The following is a 16,972-nucleotide window of genomic DNA, read 5'->3' on the forward strand; positions in this document are numbered from 1 at the left end:
ACTCATCCCCTATCCCCAGCACATTCTATGAACATGCTCATCTCCCCATCCCCAGCACATGCTATAAACATGCTCATCTCCCCATCCCCAGCACATGCTATGAACATGCTCATCCCCCCGTCCCCAGCACATGCTATGAACATGCTCATCCCCCCGTCCCCAGCACATGCTATGAACATGCTCATCCCCCCGTCCCCAGCACATGCTATGAACATGCTCATCCCCCCGTCCCCAGCACATGCTATGAACATGCTCATCCCCCCGTCCCCAGCACATGCTATGAACATGCTCATCCCCCCGTCCCCAGCACATGCTATGAACATGCTCATCCCCCCGTCCCCAGCACATGCTATGAACATGCTCATCCCCCCGTCCCCAGCACATGCTATGAACATGCTCATCCCCCCGTCCCCAGCACATGCTACCGCTGCGTTCGTTTATGGCCGGAGGTGACTGACAAGTGGCAAATGTGTCATCTCCGACCTACGAGCTTCAAGACTTCAAGTCGCAAAACCATTGGATGTTAATAGCATCGGCTATTAGACAGCTAACCGCTAATCACAACATTAACATTTAATTGTACAGTATGGGTTTAACCAACAACTGTATTGGTATGCTGATTGGTCTGAAAGCATACTATTGTTAACACATTCACTGCCACCAGTTTTTTTTTTACTGTAGGTAGCTTCTGCCAAGGTTTTTTTTTGAGGATTCTGGCTCATCTTTCAAGAGCCGAGGATTATTTTCTGCTAGTATTTTGTGAACACAAAATATCTCAAAAGAACTAATAGAATGTGTGCTTTCTCTGTCTAAAAGAGTTAGTTTGTAGAGTTAGTAGTTATGTAGGCATTAGCATTTGAATACAGCATGGTTTCAGCGTCTGAAAATTTAAGCTGAGATAAATGGCTTTTTGTGAAATTCGATAGAACAGTCACTTTAACCATTTATTTTTGGCATCAGTAAGACGTCAGACATCTAAACAATAGTTTTGAACAGTAATTTCCTCCATAACAGCAGGAAACCCCCCTCTCCTTCAAACTCCTCCCTCCGTGTGTGTTCTCCTCTTCCCTCCGTGGCTGCAGCGGGTGTGTGACAAGCGAGTTGCTGTCTGTGCTGCCTGGCTGCCCCTCGTCGGGCGAGTCTGGATGGGCTCGCTCGTTTCTTGGGGTTTCGGTTGAGAGCTTTGATGAAGCTTTTGCGATTCTGGTCTTATTTATGCTGCGTGTTTCAAAGTGTGTTGCACCCATAATCTATTATGCAAATTTGCAATCCCCCACCGTCAGCTCCCTGCGCGAAAGCGAAAGCGTTTTCGCCAATCCATTTTCATGAGAATGGCTTCCTCACGCGGCTGTTTTTGCTTGGCTTTCTCTCGTCTGGAGAGCACTGTCGCCACTTAGTGGGTCGGTAAAATAGATCAATACCTCCCATATTTTAATAGGAGATGTAAAAGGGGTTGATCGACGTCCCACCGTCAAAAAAAAAAAAAAAAAATTTGGACGAGATATCTCGTCCACGGCAGTCAACCGTTAGTTTCTGCTTGACGAGATATCTCGTCCACGGCAGTGAACGTGTTAAAAATAAAATATTTTTGTGTGTGCTAAAAATGTGTTTGAAAATTCATATGATTATTAAGATTTGGGTGGCTATGTCTTTTCTTTTGCATAATGGTCATCATCTGCTGCTGCTTCTCTCAGGTGTCACATGCCAAGGTGCAGTGAAGCTAGGGGGAAACAGTGGGTGCTTGTTGCTAGCTTACAGTGTTGTCACATATTTTGATGGCTGCTGTCAGATGGTGAAATAACCATAAGAACAATGCGCTCACACAATTCGGTGGTCACACATTTTGGTGCAACACCGGCGCCACGGCACATGAACCGTGGGCGGCACATCCCGGAAGTAAACCAGGAAGAAGAAAGAGAAAAAGCACGTGCGCTGCGTGAGCAGCTTACATTCAAATGAACGGGCGGCCATTTTCCCACTCATCCTCCAGTTGACACAAAGAGTCTACAGAATGACACACTGCTTGGAACAACCAGCAACAGGACTGAATACGCAATCATGTGACATAAACATACACACACACATGCACACACACACACTGACGAGACAGACACACACATACCAAACACACACATACATACCCATATACAAATGTGTGTATATGAATTTATGCAAACATGTACACACACACACACACACACAGGGCTTCAAGCATTATTACGATGGGGTGGCAGGATTTATTCGGCCGTCTTTTCCCTCTTTTGATTAAAAATGTTTCCTTCTCACTGTGACTTATGGAGAGAGAGAGAGAGAGAGAGAGAGAGAGAGGGGTGAGGGAGGGGGGATGACATCATGCTTTTATCTGGACTGTTCTGCAAAACGGTGGCACCCGCTGTGTGTGTGAGAGAAAGAGAGCGAGAGAAAGAGAGAGACTGTGAAGCGAGGTGTTGATGGGAGGTGGAGGTGTGTGTGTGTGTGTGTGTGTGTGCGTGATTGCGTGCACGTGTGTGTGTGTGTGTGTGTGTGTGTGCCTAACCCCCCAATCCCCTCTATCCAAGATCAGGTGGGAGTGAATATAATTGGACAACTGCACCCCTGGGCTGTGTGTGTGTGTGAGCGCACACACACGTGCGCATGTAGGTGTGAAGGAGTCAGAGAGAAAAAAACAGTGTACGTGTGTGTGTGTGTGTGTGTGTGTGTGTGTGTGTGTGTGTGTGTGTGTGTGTGCGTGCGTGCGTGCGTGCGCGCCTGTGTATGTCCAGGCTACATAATGGCGACAGGTGTTGTGTGGCACCCCCAAGAGATGAGAAGAGAGGAAAAAGTGTGTGTGTGTGTGTGTGTGTGTGAGAGAGAGAGAGAGAAAGAGAGAGAGAGAGAGAGAGAGAGAGAGAGAGAGAGAGAGAGAGAGAGAGAGAGAGAGAGAGAAACGAAAGCAACAGACAAAGATAGGAAAAGAAAAGAGCCCAGAGATTGATCTGTCAATCATTGCAAAAGAGGGTGTGGCCACATTCAACAATCTACCAATTCACCCTTCACTAACTCCTGCCTCACTTGGTTGATGTTGCAAGATTTTGCTCGCGGCAGGTAAACAACGAGTTGCAACCGTTTTTGTTTGCTAAAAACAACAACTGTGTGCTAAGCTAATGTTAGTTAGCATCTTACCTTGCAGCAAACAGGCTGAGTCTGGCATTGAGGCTAGTTGATCTGTTGATCCTCGATGGATTCAGCTGCTCGTGAGGTCTTCTCTACTGTTTATTCCATATCAGCATCTCACCTCTTGCCTTTTGGGCTTTGGAAAAGGAACCCTTTTTATTTAGACGAGGGCCTCCTCTAAAAGTTGAGGATATCTCGTGTTGGACTTGCAGGTAACCAGTGCCAAAGTCACACCCTCTTTCGCATTCAGCATGCGGATCAAGGGATTCCATCCACTATTCATTTTCCCATCTACATTAAAAATGCTTGTCAAATCGTTTTACTTGGCCAAACCAAGCAATTCAGCTATATAGAATCAGGAGAGACCATAGACACCATTTCACTCAGGCCAAAAATAAAAAATAAAAATATTTATAATACATTTTATTTTTTAGTTCTGGTCAGAGCTCAGAGTGAAATGTTATGTGGGCTCCTGATTCTCCTGATTCAAAATATAGCTAAATGGCTTGGTTTGACCAAGTAAAACTATTTTTATACGCATTTTACGAAATTTGGGCCTGAGCCACCGTGCCTAGTTACGGTTGCTAATGTAGGATTGGACAGTGGCCGTTCTAGGGAGGGACTTAACGAAGGGTCAATTAGAGAGGTATCAACACTGTGCGAGAGAGAGAGAAGAGATAGAACAAGTGAGCCAAGGAGAGAGGGAGATAGAGAGAGAGAAAGACAGAGAGAGAGAGAGAGAGAGAGAGAGAGAGAGAGAGAGAGAGAGAGAGAGAGAGAGAGAGAGAGAGAGCTGAGCTTGACAAAAGGAGCGATCATATCCACAGGCAGAGCAGACAAAGGCTGGCAGATACTGACAGATGGGGAGAGAGCTCTGCTGTGTGTGTGTGTGTGTGTGTGTGTGTGTGCGTGCGCACGTGCGTGCGTGCGTGCGTGTGTGTGCGCGTGCGTGCGTGCGTGCGTGTGTGTGTGCGTGTGTGTGTGTGTGTGCGTGTGTGTGCGTGCGTGGGTGCGTGTGCGTGCTAGAGAGAGAGAATGAGCGAGATGCTGTACTGAATGTTATTTAAAGCAAACAGGCTGGTGAATGAGTGGAGGAGGAAGTTGAATAGAAGGAGAGAGGGATGGAGCAGGAGAGAGAGAGAGAGAGAGAGAGAGAGAGAGAGAGAGAGAGAGAGAGAGAGAGAGAGAGAGAGAGCAGAATTAGGTCGTTACCCACTGATAATAACCATCCAAAAAAGAACTAAAATGTTGGCTCCATCTTAAATCACGTCCCCAAGACTCCCTGAAATCTCTCTGGCCCTGCAGACCCAGGAGCTGAAGCACCAATAGTCCACTGGTCAGCAGACTGAGCACTGCCCCTAAACCACCAATCAGAGTCAACCTAATTATACAACAAACTGAATACATATATATAATACAAACAAAATACATATCTGGATGGAACATTGGACAAATCAAACACAAGTTGAATTCCTATCTGGCACTAAACCGTGAATAGGAATTAACATTTATATTTCCAGTGTAAAAGATCCTAAGCAGAGGCAGATCCTGAGCAGATACAGAAATAACTTTTCTCTGCTCAAATTCAAAATTGAACTCATCTGGCTCCATCAGCTGTGGCCAAAAGCCTTTGGGTTAGGGTTAGTTGCTACACTGTTGCTGAGGACCTCAAAGCTCTTTGCTACACTGTTGCTGAGGACCTCAAAGCTCTTTGCTACACTGTTGCTGAGGACCTCAAAGCTAACTACAATAAAGAAGATCTTGGGAAAACTAAAGGAAAACAGATAAAAGTCAACAAAAACAAAGGAAAGAAGAAGGAAGAGGGCTACACCACTAAAGCGAGAAGGAACTATGAGTTGAAAATACTTCAAGAAACCCCAGAAGAATTCACTGTGGGTTACACTACAGATAAAGGAGTAAGAGAGAAATCTGGATTGATGTTCTCTACAGAAAAGCCCTCTGCATGGCACACTGCCCTGTGTCAGACATATCCAAACATCAAAAAACACCTAGAAAGGCAGACAAACCTCAATCCTGTGTCAGATGTCAGCCTGTGAAGTAGTTACTGTTAACATCTACCACAATGGCACCACAGCGGTCCAAGGCACTGACATAAACCTGGGGAACTTCGTTCAAAACGTCACTGAACTACAAGAGCTGGCCAGCAGACGGAGACCCTGACAGAAGGCATGTTATCTCTGGAGGAGGAGACGGTGAAGCTCAAAGAAACCACCGTCAGCAGTGAGGAGATGATGATCAGAGGACAGCTTCTGGCTGCCATGAGAGGTTTAGAAAAAGACAACCAAGCCCTCAAGACAGAGCTGCAGAGGCTGAGACAGGAGATGGCCTCTAAAGAGAAGGGAGCCTCCAGGAGGTCAGAGAGGGGCCATACAGACAGCAAAATAATGTCAGCCTCACGTGTTCTCATCTCAAAAGACTTCTTAACCTCAGGACCAAACGGCTACAACATCCTCCCCCATCATCACCACCAGCGTGAGGAACACACAGACGGAGCTTTCAGGCCTGAAGACAGAGCTATTATGTTACATTACATCACTGTGACCTGGTGAACATGACACCAATACTAAGCTATGTTGCAATCCCAGCTTCAATGAGATTTCATGAAGCAGACGTGACACTGTCAACCTTGCTACCACACAGTCTTGTAGCTACCACACAGTCATGTCTACCACACAGTCTTGTAGCTACCACACAGGCATGTCTACCACACAGTAATGAACCTTTTCACATCATCCATGCTACCACACAGTAATGAACCTTTTCACATCATCCATGCTACCACACAGTAATGAATAGGGGTGTCACGATACACTCAGTTCACGATACGATACGTATCACGATACTGGGTTCACGATAACGATACGATACGATACGATTTTAACAATATTTTTTTAAACTTGAATAATGACAATATATGACTGGAAAAGTAGTATTTTATTTGAAATGCACAAATACAAAACATGCTGTTGTGGGAAATTGTTATTACAATAACAACTAGAAAAAACATGAGATTGGAGATAAGGCTTATCTTGAAATAGAATGAGTTACACCGTCACTTAGATTTACTTTGAACTAAAAGGTTTCTCAGCAGTATAAATTCTCATTATGCATCTTCAGTTTTTCTTCAAACTCAAACAACAAGACTTTTCTTAGTCTATTTTTTATGCATCTTCAGTTTTTCCTGTCAAGTAAACAGTTTTGCCAGAAACTCAATTGAATGGTTTCTCTCCTGTATAACTTCTCATGTGTCTCTTCAGAGACTTGTTCAACTGAACTACTTTCCACACATTGAACTTCAACAAACAAAGACGTTTCTTAGTCTATTTTTTTTGGGGGGGGGGGGGAAATCGCGATATGAGATTTCATCTCAACGATACATATCGTGACGTTTTACTATCGCGAAATTTCGTGGGACGATATATTGTGACACCCCTAGTAATGAACCTTTTCACATCATCCATGCTACCACACAGTAACTACCACACACACAAGTACCACACTTTTCAGATCATCCATGGGAATAACGTTCCCATCTAACTATCCACAGTTTGTGCCCTGATGCCAAATGTCCACATGTCACATCACAAAGACATTGGACTCCACCATGCATCACGGTGCGGTCTTGACATCTCGTGTGTGTAGCTGCGACAGCAGCCAAGCTCGCAGCCTCTGAACTGAATCAGATAAGAAACGTACTAAATGTCATCTGCTCCAAGTTAAAGCAATCATTTTATTTGTTTATTTCATGCTTTGGCAACATTATTTGTAAACGTTCATGCAAATGAAGCAAATTGAATTGAAAGGCAGAAAGACAAAAAGGCAGAAAGAGAGAGACATAAAGACACAAAGACAGCGATAGAGAAAGGGATGCATAGAGAGAGAGAGAGAGAGAGAGAGAGAGAGAGAGAGAGAGAGGTTGAGAGGAAAACTCAAACTCCATCAACTCAAAAAATACAAGCTCCGCCTACACAGTTTGATTGACAGGTGATATCTGGGAGGTGCAGTACAGAAACACCACAGCGATGAACACTTAGTGTGCAAAGATAACAGGAAATAAGAGGGGGGATTTTGAAGATCACGGCTTTATCGGAACTTTGGAAATGTCACTAAGAAATGAAATGTAAATAAGATGCGTTACCATCTGCTGTGCTGGTGCCATACATCAGCTTCCTAAATGTCAAAAAACAAATGAAGAGTCTCTCAAGAATTGATGCTTACTGGGCAAGTCCTAGTCTTTGCGTTGTGGCGTTGTGGTGCTGTAGTATTTGTGATGTGTTCAAGTGCAACTTTTTGGCACCGAAAAAGGCGATGTGAGGCGACCTAACAGGCTGCCTTCTTTGCCGCTAGTCCTTTGAGGTTGGGTTGATGTGTTCCTGCATGGCTTTAAGCCCCATGTCCACCAGATGTGTTCCTGCATGGCTTTAAGCCCCATGTCCACCAGATGTGTTCCTGCATGGCTTTAAGCCCCATGTCCACCAGATGTGTTCCTGCATGGCTTTAAGCCCCATGTCCACCAGATGTGTTCCTGCATGGCTTTAAGCCCCATGTCCACCAGATGTGTTCCTGCATGGCTTTAAGCCCCATGTCCACCAGATGTGTTCCTGCATGGCTTTAAGCCCCATGTCCACCAGATGTGTTCCTGCATGGCTTTAAGCCCCATGTCCACCAGATGTGTTCCTGCATGGCTTTAAGCCCCATGTCCATCAGATGTGTTCCTGCATGGCTTTAAGCCCCATGTCCACCAGATGTGTTCCTGCATGGCTTTAAGCCCCATGTCCACCAGATGTGTCCCTGCATGGCTTTAAGCCCCATGTCCACCAGATGTGTTCCTGCATGGCTTTAAGCCCCATGTCCACCAGATGTGTTCCTGCATGGCTTTAAGCCCCATGTCCACCAGATGTGTTCCTGCATGGCTTTAAGCCCCATGTCCACCAGATGTGTTCCTGCATGGCTTTAAGCCCCATGTCCACCAGATGTGTTCCTGCATGGCTTTAAGAACCATGTCCACCAGATGTGTTCCTGCATGGCTTTAAGCCCCATGTCCACCAGATGTGTTCCTGCATGGCTTTAAGCCCCATGTCCACCAGATGTGTTCCTGCATGGCTTTAAGCCCCATGTCCACCAGATGTGTTCCTGCATGGCTTTAAGCCCCATGTCCACCAGATGTGTTCCTGCATGGCTTTAAGCCCCATGTCCACCAGATGTGTTCCTGCATGGCTTTAAGCCCCATGTCCACCAGATGTGTTCCTGCATGGCTTTAAGCCCCATGTCCACCAGATGTGTTCCTGCATGGCTTTAAGCCCCATGTCCACCAGATGTGTTTCTGCATGGCTTTAAGCCCCATGTCCACCAGATGTGTTCCTGCATGGCTTTAAGCCCCATGTCCACCAGATGTGTTCCTGCATGGCTTTAAGCCCCATGTCCACCAGATGTGTTCCTGCATGGCTTTAAGCCCCATGTCCACCAGATGTGTTCCTGCATGGCTTTAAGCCCCATGTCCACCAGATGTGTTTCTGCATGGCTTTAAGCCCCATGTCCACCAGATGAGTTCCTGCATGGCTTTAAGCCCCATGTCCACCAGATGTGTTCCTGCATGGCTTTAAGCCCCATGTCCACCAGATGCACGGAAGCCGTACCTGAACAGAATCAGCACTGCCATGTCCACCGGTGTGAATAGGTGTTGACCAGTGATGTCATTTGGGCATGAATGACTGGTTGAACATTGGCAGAGTGTTCATTTACCTATTCACAGGGCCAGTGATGCCAAGCATGCGTCATTTAGTGTTTCAATCAATATTTATGGCATCATTTATTTATCAACAACAACTTTTCTGCTTCATGTGAGCGGTAAAGTATCTCAATTTGCCTTTTCCAGCAGCTTCTCTAATCCAACATCCTAATTCACAAAAGGCAGAGAGAGTGAACGAAGGGGGTCTTTTTTGATCAACATCTGAACGAAGGAGGTCTTTTTTGACCAACATCTGAATGAAGGAGGTCTTTTTGGACCAAACATCTGAACGAAGGTATTTTTTGACCAAACATCTGAACGAAGGTCTTTTTTGACCAAACATCTATCTGAATATGATGAGAAAGATCAAGTTCTGCTCAGGTTCTTTTGAACTACTGAGAACACTCATTGACTGTTTTTCCAACCCCTAACCCCTAACTCAAACTAAGCCAGAGATGAGAGGAAAAGTAGAGAAACTCCATTTATCTTTGAATTTACCTACAGTATATGTAAGCAAGACAGAGAAAGCAAGCGCTTTTCAAGTTCCTCAGAATGAGTGAAATAGCCGTTACTTCCCTCCAATTATTCTTCTGAGATATTTTTAACTTTTTGCCAAACTTAGAAAGAGAGAGAGAGAGAGATACGTATCAAGTGTTGTCTCTACTCAGAAGGAGAGAGTGGAAAATGGGACGGGAGCCAATCACAGCAATGAGGAAGTCGTAGCCTTACCCCCTCACACACACACACACACACACACACACACACGCACACACACACGCACGCAAGCACGTACACAGAATAAATAAACACACACCATGTAAATAAGCAAGCACACACATGCCTCACAGACCTGCAAACGTACACACACATCTGCACACTCGCACACAAAGACCTACATTACATACTTAGTCACATGACCGCGAGAGGTCGCATTCGTCAACATCGGTCATTTTAACCACTTTTAACACACACACACACACACACACACACACCAAGGATTTACAGACAATGAAACCCAATCGGACTGCCCCCCCCCCCTCTCCCCCCCTCTCCTCCTCATCAGTCCTGTTCTATTTCTCTCTGTGTTTTGGTCTCTTAATGCTGCTCTAAGCTCATCTTAGGGGGGAAATGGTGCAGAACAAATCCTAAGCAGGAGCTGACAGGGTGGGATAACACACTCCTGACGCTCCTCCGTCAGCAGCGTGAGGAGATACGGACAGAGATCTGCACAGATATCAAGACGGAGAACAGACAGGGAAATCTGTATCTTTTGTCCCATTATGAGATATCCACTGTTTGGAAATGGTCAGGTGGTGCGAGGTGGGGAGGCCTCCTTGTCCCAAAAAGGATCCCCACTGTAAGTGAGAAGCCACGTGTTTGATGCCTGCGACAGCCGTCAAGCCGTCACATCCAGGTCAAAAATGTCCTTGAGGAAAAGCAGTAAAGCTGATCACTCACAAGGCTCTCTGGCTGAGAGCAGCAGCAGGTGAAAAAGCCTTCTCTTTCTCTTGCTCTTACTCGCACACAATCATGGACAGATAATGAAAAAGGTCAGAGGCAGCTGACGTCCTCGGTTGACAAAATGATGACAATAGGAATAGCTCCGTCCTCTCCATCCTCAAGAGGACAGACAGACACCAACGTTTGCTCTCTTTCTATTCAGCAGAAAGGACAAGGATTTTCAGAGTAGCTGCTACATCATCTCTCCTGTTATTATCCAGCTCACCAGAAATCAACATGTATCCAGTAAGGACCTGTAAGGACCTGTAGGGGGCACTACATGGGGAAGTTGATCCGTTTTGTGTACTGGACTTTTGGTGACTTACCTACGGCGTGGGAGCCAGCGAGCAGCAGCGATAGCAGCAAAGTGCCGACAGGCAGCAGGACCGGTAAGGAGAGGCGAGGGGCACCGCTGGCGGCCATCTTGGTTCCCGGGAGGGGGCTGGGGGGTGGTGGGGCAGGGCGGGGCGGATCTGTGACCTGGCCGGAGAGCCGAGGCCCCAACTGGGCAGGAGGGTTGGGGTCTTCACGCAGGACAGCTTGGCACTCTGCAAGAGGAGAGACAGGAGAGAGAGGAGGGATTTAGTTTGAAACTTTACTCATCCAAGGAAAGATTGCTCTGCACAGAGCTTTCTTTCACCAACACCCTGAACATCCCACCAATCAGGTACTGTACCTGCCTTGTAGGTGACAATATAACCGGCCAATCAGCGATCAGTCAATCAGGCAAAACAGTATGGCGGCATCCGAAGCAACGAGCGCAACATTATCGTTAGTAGAGTAAACAGCCATGAGTGCAGTTATCACAGAAATAGACTCAATAACAACAATTAAACAAGAAGAGTATGCACCAGCCGAGTTTCTCGGCGGAAAAGACCTTTTCGCCGGTCTTTCAAGTGGATTTGGCGATGCTGATTGGCTGAAAGAGTTGTCTGTCTCACCCATCCCAACCCATTCGCACCCTGCACTACACAATCAACCTCTTCTCACATCCCCTAATTAGCAGAGTTTTTTTTCTCTCTCTTTCAATTTTTTCTCTCTTTTAATCGGCTGATCTTGTCATTATTTGCTTATCTAGCGCCTTGTAATTACGCAGGCGTGCGCCAATATCGCTGCCACCGTCTCTTTGTTTTACTCAAATTGCCATTAATCCCCTAAGCTACACGGAGGGATCAGGGAGCCCCCCATCACCCCCCCCCACATACACACACACACACACACACACACACACACACACCTACACACACCTACACACGCACAGCCTCTGTCACACTCATTGATATGTCTGCGGCATAGCGCCCCCGCCGTGTGGTTCTACACCGTCTTTAATTAAAACTCTGGGAATAAAGAGAGAGCGACAGAGATCCATGACGTGAATCTAATGAGCCGGACTCCATGTTTTATATGTAGCACGTTGGGCTCTTATCCCAGAACACCTTGCAGCAGAGACTGGAAAACATCCAGAAAAGCAGGGTTCAAGCCCCGGATTTGGCCGGCGTCCGCCTTGCTGAAGGGTCCTTGAGCAAGACATGAAGTCTGTGTCTGCACCTGTGTGAGAGGTGAGGGTGGGCTGGCTCTCTAGAGGTGAGCTCTTTCACCTTCAACACGGTGGTGGTGTTGTTGAAAGGCTTACTACAGCACAGCCTTGCTCTGCAAATTCACACTAGAGGTGAACCTAGAGGTTAAAGACGCCATCTTGTAACCAAACACTCCAACGTGTCCGCTGTCTGTGTCCCTGAACAAGATGGACAGATGAAATATCTACCTGCTGCCGCACTGCAAGTTGCTTCTGACAACAGTGTCAGTGCCTGAAATGTTAATGTAAATGAAGTTCACAAATAGCAGAAGTGACTGACAGATACAATATGCGTCAGAGTCCCACCTCATCTAAATCACAAGCACATCGCCCGAAATACGGCTCTAGTTAACTTTAGAGGCCAAATATACCAACAGCATAGAGGACTGGGACCAGTGATGCATACCTGGTACACATATATGTACTGTATGTATGTATATATATTATATATATATATATATATATATATGTATGTATGTATGTATGTATGTATGTATGGATATATATATATATATATATATACCGTAAATTCCGGACTATAAGCCGCACCGGTGTATAAGCCGCACCTGCAAAGTTGACTATTTTTTTCTTATATAAGCCGCACCGGACTATAAGCCGCGGGTGTTTTAATGGTATTTTTTTTTTTTTTTTTTGTGTTTTAATGTTTAATTACCATATGTAAGGGTTCATGCACAGAGGGGATTATCGGGAAAGAGATGGCTGTTTGAGGAAGCTCCCATTTATAAACATTTCAACAAAACAACATAACACAACACCACCTGTGTTGTTTTTTACAGTGCACACAGTGTCATACAGTGTCATACAGTGTGGTGAAAAGAGGGCAAGAGAGGAAATTAAAACTTATTATAGTTATATAGGATTTATAGTTAGAAAGAGTGCTAAAAAAGAGATTTTTTTTTTTTTTTTTTTTTTTTTTTTGAAAAAATTCATAGATAAGCCGCACCGTTATATAAGCCGCAGGGGCCAAAAAAGGCCAAAAAACGGGAAAAAAGGTGCGGCTTATAGTCCGCAATTTACGATATATATATATATATATATATATATATATATATATATATATATATATATATATAAATATATAGGCTTCCTCACCTGGTAGTAGTTAGTTTATGACGTGCATCACATCTTCTGATAATTCAACAAAATGTGATATTCAAAATCTGATCTGTACTCGTCTCGTCTGAAACGACTGATGCTAATTTCAGCAGACAGACACACAAATGAAAACAGCCAAACTGAAGTGATTTCTCCGTGTCAAAGTGCTAAACAGTCAAGAGGAGTTGACGGGGTTAACAGCGTGCAGCTGTTTTGCGGAGCCGTGTTTATGCGACTGCGGCCTTGCGAGAGCCAGAAAACCACGGCTAATCGCAGTGTAACCCGGCACCCACGACGGCATGCCAACATGCACGCCAATGCCCCGCCCACCATGGCTGCAGGGGCCAATCTCTGCATCTCGCTACATGAAGCAGGCCTATAAACACCCGCATATAGCCACACACACACACACACACACACACACACACACACACACACACACACACACACACAACGTACCCTCACAGAATACAAGCGCGCGCGCACATACTTTGTGTACGTAGGCTATATATACAGGTGTAGCCATATACACACAATCACACACACACAAAGGGAGAGCTGAACAATGGGTCTTTTTGTGGCAACACCGTGCCAGAGAAGAGTGGGCGTCTTTCACAAGCTCAGCTCATCTTTCAACACAATACTACACACACAATACTACACACACACGACCAGCGCATGTGTGTCCTGGATTCCTTTTCTTATCCTGGAGGGTAGGTGATGTTATTGCTATTGGAGTGACGGATGAGAGAGAGAGAGAGAGAGAGAGAGGGAGAGAGAGAGAGAGAGAGAGAGAGAGAGAGAGAGAGAGAGAGAGAGAGAGAGAGAGAGAGAGAGAGAGAGAGAGAGAGAGAGAGAGAGAGAGAGAGAGAAGCGGGGGGGGGGGGGAGGACCTGTCAGGGGGACTTGTGACCCCTATTGTTCTGACTATAAACAGAGTTGGAGGTGGGGGGGATGTCTCCCTGCCTGTGGATCTACAGGGAATGTCTCTATGCAGGCTGGAGGGAAGCACAGGTTATGATTTATGGTCCTCCCACAGGGCATGCTTCTCTCTCCAGCTCTGGTTGCTACACACACACACACTTCACAACACTATTACCAGCTATTGTTGCGGAGCGGCCTTACCAAAACGTCCAGGAGCCTACGGCCATGTCTGGGCTGCAGTTCAACCACAGTGTCCTACTGTAAACTACCTGGAGTGCAAAGCCTAAATGCCTGATGGATCTGAAGGGAGCTTAGTACTCAGAAGAACTGCTATTAGCACCTCCACGGGACAACGCCTGCTAAAACCTCCCCTCCAGAGACACTGCAGAGGGAATGCAGGGGGAGGGCACAACATGTCTTTAGCATTCTGGTGATGCTAGCAGAGAGGCTAATGGATTGATAAACCCTCGCCATTATCCAGGCCGCTCCCACATTCATAGCATGTGGGTCGGGAGGAAAAGCGCTAACTGCTAACGGACACCTTTTCCTGATGTGGTCCTTACTCTTTTTTTGAAGCTATAGGCAAAACACTTTGCACAACTTGTCCTCTGTCTTTGTGTTCAGATGAGACACATCTTGCTGACGCATGAGCTGAATACAGTAACGCACCACCAAAACAACTGTTGTCAGTCTCACTGTGTGACGAGGGAAGACTAGTGGTCAGAGGCAGTAGTGATCTTGTAATCCGTTCATATCCTGGCTGGACAACAATATGGGTGAATGAATGTGATGTGATGTGATGTATCCTTCGCTGAACAGCTTCCACCAATGCTCCCCATACTTAACAGCCAACATGGAGTGGAGCTCCCAGTGGTCAACAGTAGACGAGGCAGCTCCCAGATGTGCATTTAAATGTAACCTGGTGTGAAGCAAGGCATTTTCCTGGAGGGGAATACGCACTCCTGAGGGAAAGCCCTGCCAATCTGGGAATTCGAACTGTTAAAACTGCCAATCATTCCAGCTTCACTAATTACAGCCAAAATAGTGGAGTGATTTCCACTGAGCTGCTGGTAAGCGGGGACTCTCACGTTGACACGGTCTACTTTTTAATTGGTCTCATTTCCCCGTGCAGTATCGACACCGAGGCGTTTGAGAGGGGGCAGCGTGGGGGGAAGGGGCGTTTTGATTCCTGGCACTGAGAGGGGCAGCGTGGGGGAAGGGGCGTTTGATTCCTGGCACTGAGAGGGGGCAGCGTGGGGACGGGGCGCTGGGGCTTTACCACAAAAGCCTGAAAGGAGAGTGGGAGCAATGCGAGTTAACACACACAATGTACACTACACACACCGATATGCACACACACACAATGTACACACCGATTATGCACACACAGGCTGCGTAGCATGAAGGAGGAAGGACAGACACAATCCCAAAGCGTTTGAAGGGGCAGACGTGTGTGTTTCTAAATGGGAGGCCGTGTGAGCACACACAGTGAAGTCTGCTCCTTCTCACACACACACTGTAAAGACGGTGAAGTTCACGGGTGAGAAAAACAACTACTTATCACCTGAGGGTCCACATTATGATGCCCTATTCACAGTCCAGCAGCAAACTCGCTTCACACTTCACAGCCAGGCTTCGGTTCGCTCGCTCGCTGCTACCGATATCAGCGGCAAGCCGGAAGATCAGAAGAGCGTTTGATGTCTTTGTTAAGAACAGCGCTTCGAAAGGTCTGTGTAGCCCAAATAAAGTTGCCACGGCGACCGTATCAGCACCATCTAGATCTCTGGCTCCGGGGCTCTGGCTGCAACCCGCCACACGCTGCTGATTATGAAACTCAGGAGGGGGTGGGGGGCTGGTGAGGGGGGGGGGGGGGGCTGGTGGGGGGGTGTTGATCCTCCAGGAGACGCCTTGAGATGGAGGCCTGTTGTACAGGGAGTGTATGTCACAGAGAGCCAGGGAAAAGGTGAATATTAAGTATTTAAGCGTGGAATGTGTCTAGGTATGAGAATGTCTGTGGTTGCATGCAGGGATGGAGGCTATATTTCTATGCAGATGGCTTTGGGTGAAAACGTCTGCAAAGAATTACCCCGGGGTTCTTCTTCTAAGTCCCAGAGTGTGACGAAATCATATCCATATGGAGACTATCCTATAGCAAGATGAATTTGTTTGAACCTGCTCGGCGTGCCCACGAGGGTGGGGCCTGCCACACAGGCCAAGACAACAAGTGCCAGAACAAGTTTCCTGATCACAGGAAAGTATTCCACAATCAATTTAGCATACTTTCGACCCCACTACACCTAGCTGCTAGCTAGCTAGTTACTACATGAAACTGCAGCTGGCAGCAGCTATAGCTAGCAAGCATGAAATGATGTAGATGGATAAATAACAGCACTACAGGTGAGAGGAAAAGTATTTTGGATTTAAGAGTGAGCTGCGCCCCTACAACTACTTCAGGCTGCTAATATGACTGCTGTGAAGTATCTTTGTATGAAACAGCTTATGTCACGCTTGCTTAAACGGTGGTTGCAGTAGCTGTGCTTTTCACAGAATGTGCTGGTAGTTCACCACGGCTATCAGTCACTAAAGCCTCCTCCTAAAAGTCTAGGAGCTACAACACGCATTAACAGCCAGGCAAGGACAACTTTGTTATTTTAGCAAGGGTGTGCAACCATGAAGTGAAATGAAGCGACGCGTGTGCGGGTTCAGACGCGTGTGCGGGTTCAGACGCGTGTGCGGGTTCAGACGCGTGTGCGGGTTCAGACGCGTGTGCGGGTTCAGACGCGTGTGCGGGTTCAGACGCGTGTGCGGGTTCAGACGCGTGTGCGGGTTCAGACGCGTGTGCGGGTTCAGACGCGTGTGCGGGTTCAGACGCGTGTGCGGGTTCAGACGCGTGTACGGGTTCAGACGCGTGTACGGGTTCAGACGCGTGTGCGGGTTCAGACGCGTGTGCGGGT

General features: G+C 46.7%; 1 protein-coding gene across 1 annotated transcript in view; it reads right to left on the bottom strand.

The window, feature by feature from the left end:
- The window catches only part of LOC310786583 (receptor-type tyrosine-protein phosphatase S-like), a gene marked incomplete at its 3' end in the record, with an annotated part of 381,361 nt that overhangs the window by 272,240 nt on the left and 92,149 nt on the right, over window positions 1-16,972 (bottom strand). The window contains 1 exon segment of the mRNA XM_083647811.1: window positions 10,729-10,950. Coding sequence (XP_083503937.1) covers window positions 10,729-10,825 — 97 coding nt within the window. The 5' untranslated portion in view covers window positions 10,826-10,950.

Source organism: Poromitra crassiceps (genome assembly GCF_964638095.1).
Source record: "Poromitra crassiceps genome assembly, chromosome: 12".
NCBI classification, from domain to species: domain Eukaryota; kingdom Metazoa; phylum Chordata; class Actinopteri; order Beryciformes; family Melamphaidae; genus Poromitra; species Poromitra crassiceps.